The 8328-nt window shown below is 53.0% G+C and overlaps 1 protein-coding gene across 2 annotated transcripts; it reads right to left on the bottom strand.

The window, feature by feature from the left end:
- Nucleotides 1-2984: 2984 nt before the first annotated feature.
- On the bottom strand, nt 2985-8010 carry HMGB3 (high mobility group box 3). Of its 2 annotated transcripts, none has more exons than XM_074359154.1 (5): nt 7883-8010; nt 5478-5632; nt 5051-5190; nt 4407-4581; nt 2985-3998 (listed from the first exon to the last, which is right to left on the bottom strand). In XM_074359154.1, exons 2-5 carry the CDS (start codon nt 5625-5627, stop codon nt 3858-3860), a joined length of 606 nt encoding a protein of 201 aa, XP_074215255.1. In that variant the 5' UTR covers nt 5628-5632; nt 7883-8010; the 3' UTR covers nt 2985-3857. The 2 variants fall into 2 exon arrangements, with proteins under 2 accessions (XP_074215255.1, XP_074215256.1); XM_074359155.1 differs by lacking the exon at nt 7883-8010 and adding an exon at nt 7661-7798.
- Nucleotides 8011-8328: the final 318 nt, after the last annotated feature.

Raw genomic sequence — 8328 nt, 5'->3', positions numbered from 1 at the left:
TGCTAACATATGGAAATACCACAAATTTTTGTGTATTGATCTTGTGTCCTGCAACTTTATTCTGAGTTTTATTTGGAAATTCCTTAGGGTTGTCTGTATACGGGAGTATGTCACCTGCAAATAGATATAGCTTTATTCCTTCATTTACAGTCTGGATGCTTTGTCTTTTTCTTGCCTAATTGTCCTGGCTAGAACTTCCAGTACAATGATGAATAGAAGTGGCACAAGCGACCATCGTTATCTGGCTCCTAAACCTAGGGGGAAAGCTTTCAGTCTTTCACTGAGTATATTAGCTGTGGGTTATCCTAAATGTTTTCCTTTTTGGGTTGAAATTCCATTCTGTTTTCTAGTTTTTTTTTTTAATCACAAAAGGGTGTTGGATTTTATCAAATAGTTTTATGTATCTACTGAGATGATGTTTCCCTTGTTTTATAAATATGGTATCTCAGCTTTCTTCTTTTTTTTGAGCTAAAATCTTAGGAGGATGGTCAAGATACAAAACAAAGTGGGGGTTGCTCTGTTTGAAGCAGGAAGGGAAGCCTGACCCACAGCCACTCCCTCCATAATAGCCTTGGGCTCCACATGAAACTAAGCCAGGAGTTAAGAACAGCAAGTTGCCCCCAGGGCTCTCATCCAAAACTGTGTGTTGGAGCTGGCTCTGCCAGCCAACTGAGCCCCGACCCTGGGCCTCAGGGAGTCCTGGTTGGCAGGGCTGGCTGATTGCAAGTACCCAGCCACTTTATCAACAGCAGCTCATTAGCATCCTGCAAATTGCATGTTCACCCTGGCACAGGGCTCCTGAACCAGCTCTTCCGCTACCGCTCTGGCTGAAGGGTTGATCTAGGGGGCTTTGGAGTCCTTAACACTTGCTTTTTTTTTTTTCTTTTTTGAGGAAAACAAGAGACAAGACAGAGAACACTTGCTCTTTTTGATGCTTTCTTCCCATTAAATGTTAGCTCAGATCTGTAGTTACAGCAAAGGTTGTACTTTTCAAACCTTGATTATAATCAACCCCAAATACAGAGGTTCAGGATCTCACAGATTGCAGACAGCCCACTGATTACTTTGGGGGAAGACTGATTAAGAAACTTTATTACAGAAAATGAATGCACCCAACGTCCCCAAATACATTTGTAACAAGAGACATACCAGAGGCACAGACAACAGTTGCTACATCACAGCCTTGTTCTTTCGAAAGGATAAAACATCTGGTAAGGGCGGTAGAAGACAGGGAGGTGGGTAGAGAAAGCAGGTACTGTCCTTTTGATTTAAAAAATAATAATAAAGTAACAGGTTGGCACCGCAGGAACACATACTGTGGGGTCAGGAAGTCAAACTAAGCCAAAGCCTTGGGCGGTGACACCACATCACTTGTAGCATCTCAGAGGAGCTACGAGGCATCATTCCATTAAGAGGAGCCAATTGTAATGGGTGAAAATCTTAAGGGTCGTCCTCTAGCTGCAAGGAGCCAACAGGCCAAGGGGCCTTGAATCTCTTTAGAACTCATTGTCTGCTAAATCAAAGATCACTTAACAGCTCCCCATTTATGTTTAACTACTGCGAGAGCATGAAAGAAAGTCAGCCCCTTCCATAATGGGCTTGTCCAGTTACCACCAGATAGAGGGGCACCACTTAGCGAGCCATCTCTCCTTCATGACTCTAAGTTGAGCTTCTCTTCCGTATTTGACAAGGTTGATCCCAGCTCCCAAATCTTAGCCTGGCGGGTTGCATGCTGGGCAGCAGCACCTTTAGCCTGAGATGCCAAGCGATGGCTGGAGGGAAGCGACAAGGGCACAGCTGAGGCAGGGAGGGAAGCTGGGATCCAGTGCCTCTGGGCAAACCTCAGGACCACGGGTTTTTAAATGAGTGGTCATTTTCTAGAAGTAGAAAAACACATTTAGGACAAAACAGTTGTGATGTGAGAAGGAATGGTTATGAATACAGATTGGCGATCAGGCCGGTGAGCGGGACCATGAACCTGACAGGGCAGAGAGGACACTGCCTGCAGACACGCAAGCTTCTCAATAGTGAATTTTAAGAAAAATTCTGTTCTCCTGAGCAGTGCCATTTAAACACGCCTGAGGGCTTCACAGCCTCCAACGGTCACACTGGAGGATTAACGTCCACAACACAGTAAGTACCCTTCATTACTGCCAGCAGTTAGTGTTATGCACACAGCACCCCGCAGAATATTTAATGTCACCAATTGCTACTACAGCCATCACCCCTCACCCCAACTTGGACAAAATGCTATGCCTTCCACAAACAGGAAAAAAAAACCAAAACACCGGAACACCAAGCAAGCCTCTTCCAGTTTAAGAACATTTTAACAACAACCTACGTTCTAAATGAAGGAACTCAGACCATAGGGAGACCATTCTAGTTTTCTTCCAATGCAGTTAACGCTTAGAAACAAGTCGAGCCCACCAGCCTGCCCGGCAGCTCAGGTTCCCTGTGATGGAGCCTGCCACAGGAACCCAGATCATCTTTCTCAGGCCGCTGCCCCCTACTCCAGCCACCCCTCCGTGGGGTCCAGGAGACCCCACGGCCAACAGTCTGAGACTTCCTCAATGGTTAAGCACAATAATGTTCTGCTACACGGACTGTGGGATGCGGGCAGAGGTGAAAGGAAAAACAAAGCCTGAAAGAACATTTTTTGTTTTTGCCGTTTAGCAGGGAGTGTGGGAGACCAAAAAGAAAAAAGGAACCTGCAAGTGGCCTCCGTACTCCCCGCCCGCCCTCCCTCCCGCACCTCTGAGGACGCTAACCCACGCCTGCGCCGCCCGCCTCAGCCGCTGCCTCTCACACGCCGACACGGCCCCCGCAGCCGCTGCAGGCAGCCCTCTCCGACCCCGGCCCGAGCGGGCTGCCACAGCGCGCGGGAGGGCGGCTCCCGGGGCCCGTCGCCGCGCGCGGCGGGGTGGGCTGCTGAACTGCCAGGACTGCTGTGAGTCAGAAACGTAGGCTGTCATAATAGAGAACAATTTTAAAAATGTAATACTGTTTATTTAACTTCAAAAACATTTCAGCATTCTAAACATACAAAAAAAATAACAGAACATTGCAAATTGTGTTTAGTACAGAAGGTTCTTGAACTTTCATTGATGCAGTGGCTCTTCGCTTTGCTGACAATGAAGAGTTCTAGTTTGTTTAAAAACAAACAGTTTAAAACTACCGCACTTCAACTAAAAAGGATCCAAACACTTCTCATGCCAGCTGAACCCCCCCTTCTTCACAGCTAAGAATGGCAGAACGCTAGGTCACTATATACAAAAACAAGACAACCTGAAGCGACATGGATGCCCACTGCGGTGTCCACAGGTCCAGCTTCACAGTGCACGCCCTGAGCTACGGCCCCTCCGAAAGGCATCTTCCCCACAGCCTCCACGCCAAGCAAGGAGCATCAAGTGTGTCTCGGTTGTTTTGTTCTTTTTATAAACTATAGATATGTACAGTTGAGAACTCAGGATTTCTAGCCAATAACCATATAGTTAACACCACCTTACAAATTTTTTAAAAAAAAAGGAAAAAAAGAAAATGCCAGGAACATCTTTAAATGCCTTGTCACACCAACAGCAAAGTGCACAGAGTGAGGAGAACACGAGAGCCTTTTCATTTTAAAAATGTTTGGAAATATGTACAACTTTGATACAGTTTCCAGGTGCTCCGGACACCCATGGCCACTTCATGTAAACCACTGACAATTTCTAGAGCACTTTGAGAGACTACAATATGATCATGATCCAGTTGGGTAATTAAACCTAATGAGGGCAACAGACTCGGCTCAGGGAAGAGGTGTGTCAATCACAGCGCTCCCTACTCTAAGGTATTCACAAGGAGACAGATCAACAGTTTTTTTATTCATCCTCCTCCTCCTCCTCCTCCTCCTCTTCCTCCTCCTCGTCTTCTTCATCCTCCTCTTCCACCTTTTTCCGGGCAACTTTAGCAGGGCCCTTTGCGCCATCAAACTTCCCTTTAGACTTATAGTCTGCGACATCCTGGAAGGAACAGGGACATGTTCCGAATGAGCAAGGGTTAGAAAGCAGCTGTCCCCCTACCCCCAACCACCTCTGAATAAGAGAACAAGTGAGGAAGATGGGGATGCTCTTTGAAGTATTTTGTTTCCAGATTCAAATTGGCTTCTCAGCCACCCTGATTTCAAAGTGAACGAGTGTTCAGTGCCCTTTAAGTCTCATTGATAGCAGCACCATCAAACCCTCCACCCGTGGCATCCCACAGTATCAAATTCTGAAGCCTGTCTGAAAAGTTGTCCCAAACACAAAAATCTGGCAGAAGCCTGAGCACCAGCACACCAGGCTGGTCTGCTGTGGAGCAGGGGCCTAGTGGGCCAGGCTGCTGACTGCCCGCCCCCGCCCACCGGCCAGGCGCCGTTCCAGTCCTCTCACCTTCTCATACTTCTCCTTCAGCTTCGCCGCCTTGTTGATGTACGGCTGCTTCTCACTGTCACTTAAGTTATTCCACATCTCACCCAGCTTCTTGGCCACGTCTCCAATAGAGATGCCAGGGTTGGTAGATTTGATCTTGGGGCGGAATTCCGAACAGAACAGGAAGAATCCAGACCTGGGGGGAGAGGATTGTATACATGAGATGAGAACCCACAAAAACCGTGAGCTGAAGTTGAAATCCCACATTCCCCAGAGCACATGTTCCTACCATGGACTCCTCCCGAAAGTCAGGAGATGTGTGATGCCCTACACAATGTTACGAACTTGGAGGGCCCAGAATGTTTAAGTGCTTCAGAAATACACAGTGCTTTCTCAGGTACTGGGAAAAGGGCAGAGAACACATCTGCAGTCCCTGACACTCAGAACCGGGATGCCTGCTCCTAGCCCAGTGGCAAGGCCAACGGGCAACCACCATGCAAACACAGCCACAACCGCGGTCTTCCCTGCAGCTGCACTTTGAAGCTCTAAGTACAGAATGTTTTGCAGAGGTATCTCGACATTTCTTAGGTAAAGTGTCCTTTAATAAAATCTTTCAAGCAGAAGGAAAGCTCTTAAGTGTCATTCTGAATCCTAGAGTCACTTACGGTGGCCTCTTGGGGGCATTAGGGTCCTTCTTTTTCTTGCCTCCCTTAGCTGGTCCGTAGTCCTTCATTTCCCGGTCATAGCGCACTTTATCTGCCTTTGCCATCTCATCAAATTTAGACTTCTCTTTCCCAGACATTGTCTGCAAAGAACAAGACCTGTTAAATTCCTTAATGCAGCGAGCACACTACCTGTTCAGCTGTCCTGTAATGAAAGTGGCAGCTGCTCTAACCACTCACAAAGGGGGAGGACAGCTTAAACCTTTGTACAGTCTTCAAAATTAAAGCACACACACAAAATTCTAAGGACAGGCAAGGTGAGTCTAAGTAAAGAAAAAGAAAACAGCCACCTGGGGCTACTCTGAAGGTAAGTAACCACAATGTGTGAAATCCAACTAAGACCAGCTTGAAAGATACAAAAGAAGAATACCTTCCACCTCTCAGAGCACTTCTTGGAAAATTCCGCAAAATTGACCGGGACCTCGGGGTTTTTCTTCTTATGCTCCTCTCGGCATGTCTGCACAAAGAAGGCATAAGCAGACATCTTGCCCTTTGGTTTCTTGGGATCACCTTTAGCCATCCTGCCTGATGGAAGGAAGAGAGACAAAGAAAAACAAATACAATGAATACATACAAGATACACCAAAGGCTGCCCTTTAGGAAGAACCACCCCCTCATGCTTGATGCCATTGGCAGCTGAAGGCAGAGTGGGGAGAAAATCAGCTTCACTGTCTCTTGTCATTTAACTTTTGACCAGCATGAAGTGTGCTGGTTTGCAAGTTACCTCTCTGAGAGGCATCAAGTTCTCCAAATGGAATGGACCCAAATGGGATGGCTGGGCACTACATTTGAATTCAGAACTACTACATTTGGGAAACTACAATCACAAATCACTACTGCAGTTTGAAAGGGCACGAGGAGGACACATTTTTAGAAGGTGCAGGCGGATGGCAGAAGCCTGAAACCAAGGACTGCAGGCTAACTGGTCATCTGTTTTACTCCTATGTTAAGAGACAAAAATACTGTCACCACTGCCAAACATAAGATCAAAACAGAACTGTAAATAGGGAACATTTGAATTTTCACTATTGTTTATGCGTTTTGGCTTATAAAAATGGCTTTTACAAAAAGGGTGATCTGGCAAGTGAGCAGATACCCCTTGTACTGTTATTTCCAATCTGTCACTCCATCATTATCTAAAGGGGGAGGGGAGACCAAAAGGGCTAGTCTTGCTCATCCGTAAAGAGGAACGCATGTCCAGCTAGAAATACTTTCTCCAAAGTTTCCAAATAAAAATGCAGCTGTGGCGTGTCATCGTCCCTGTCCCACCCCCCCAGCTTCCCGCCATCTTTTCCTTTTCCCACACCCAAGGTCATCACGCAAAACTAAAGCGTTCCCGTTTGCAGGGACCGACCGAGGGGCTGCATTAGGGCCCCGCAGCGGCTGCGCGGGTGCGGCGGGACAGGGCGCGGGGGAACCCCGGGCCGGGAACGGGCAGCCGGGCTCGGCCCCGTGCTGGGTCACCCAGACACACATAATTCACCTTCCATTTTGTCAATAGCCTCCTGATGAAAGAAAGTGCCCCTGAAATGCGCCGCTGCCACCCCCGGGAGGAGCGCGGGGCCGGGGGCGGCGGCAGCAAGGGCGCGCCGGGGGCGCGGAGCAGGGCGGACAGCAGCGGCCGCGGCAGAGACGGTGGCGGCAGCCGTGCTTCCGAGCCCCGCTCGCTAAAATGGCTGATCCGCGCGCGGCCGGCGCGGGCGGCGGCGGCGAACAAAGCGGTCCGGGCCCCGCCGCCGCCGCCGCCGCCGCCGCCCGCTCGCCAGCCCCCACCTCGCCCGGCCCCGCCCGGGGCTGCGGGGGCTGCAGGGGCTGCAGGGGCCGCGGGCCGGACCCCCCCCCCTCGCCGGCGCGGGGCGCACTCCTCGGGATAACAAAGGCGCCCGTGCGGCCATGACGCTCGGCCGCGCCGGGGCCCGCGGCAGCGCCCCTGGCCCTCCACGCTGCCAGCCCCAGGCCGCGGGCGCCGGGGCCAAGGCCGGAGCCCGCCCGGGAGCCCCCGCCGCCCGCCCTGCCCGCCCGTCTTCCCCGAGCCCGAGGCCGGCCCAGCGCCAGCCATGTTCGCCGCGGCGGCGGTGGCGGCGGCGGCGGCGGCGCCCGGCGGGCAGGCGACGAGCAGGGGGCGGCCGGCCCGCGTTCCCCCCACCCCCCGGGCCGCCGAGCGCTCCCGCGACGGCCATGTTAATGCAGAGGCAGCAGTGCAGCCCGCGGGTCCGCGCGGCGCCCGCCGAGCCCGGGAGCGAAGTTTGCCTACGCCGCAGCCCCCGGCGGGCAGCGGCTGCCCGCCGCCCGCGGAGTCCGTCCCGGCCCGGGGCACGCCGGGCCCCTTTCCCGAGGCCGCCACCCGGCGCCGGGACGCGCGCAGCCCGAGCCCGAAGACCGCAGCCGCCTCTCGGCTCGCGCGGCCGCCGCAGCTGCCCGAACATCTGGCCTCGGAGGGCCTTGGCCCCTCGGCCGTTGTCCCGGGGGGCGGCGGCCGAGGGTGGATCCACGGAGGGAGCCCAAACCCCGACAGCGGGGAGCTCAGGTTGAAGCATTAAAAAGTTGAAACACCTGAATTGCTGCTTCCTTCCCGCACCTAGCAAGAGGGAAAGCAAAGGGGGCGGGAAGGGCGCGGGGAGAAAAGGCAGGGGGCGGCGGCGGAGGAGCGCGCTCTCAGCGGCGCGGACCGGAAAGTTGTCGGGGAGCGGCGGCGGCGGTGGCGGCGGCGGCGGCGGCGGCGGCGGCGGCGGCGGCGGCGGCGGCGGCGGCGGCGGCGGGCGGTGCGAAACGTACCTGTATTGTTCGCTAGTCTGGGCAGCGCAGGGCACGACGCGCGGCTCAGCGCTTCACAGCCTCGCGCTAGCTGCTTCCACGAGAGCCGCCTGATTGGCCAGCGGGCTCCGCCGTTTAAAACAGCCTCCTCGCCCGGCCATTGGCTACGGGCCTTATGAATATTAAACAGGCTCTGGCGCCCATTGGGCGCGGCCGCTGGGATCATTCATTCAAATAGAACAACCCGCCGGGGCTGGCGGCCGAGGCAAAACAGAGGAATAATAATAATCTCGCTTTCCCAACCCCCGCGCCCCACTCTTCGAACCGAGCTGGGATCTCAAAGGACTTTGGAGAGGTGGCCCCGCCATTCCCAGCAGCCTCGGCCTGCGGTGTTTGGAGGGCGAGGTCGAGCTCTACTGTTCTGCCCTCTTCTTCCTCTGCGCTGCGGCCTGTGTGCCCCCAGCCCC

Source organism: Camelus bactrianus, chromosome X (genome assembly GCF_048773025.1).
Source record: "Camelus bactrianus isolate YW-2024 breed Bactrian camel chromosome X, ASM4877302v1, whole genome shotgun sequence".
NCBI lineage: Eukaryota > Metazoa > Chordata > Mammalia > Artiodactyla > Camelidae > Camelus > Camelus bactrianus.
Note: the sequence above shows the minus strand (reverse complement) of the source record. Positions and strands in the feature narration are given on the sequence as shown.

Coding starts and splice junctions, on each gene's coding strand:
- HMGB3 (XM_074359154.1), bottom strand. CDS start 5,627: ATGGCTAAAGGTGATCCCAAGAAACCAAAGGGCAAGATGTCTGCTTAT. Junction 4,582..5,050: donor AATGCCCCCAAGAGGCCACC/GTAAGTGACTCT, acceptor CTCTCCCCCCAG/GTCTGGATTCTTCCTGTTCT. Junction 3,999..4,406: donor TGAAGGAGAAGTATGAGAAG/GTGAGAGGACTG, acceptor TGTTCCTTCCAG/GATGTCGCAGACTATAAGTC.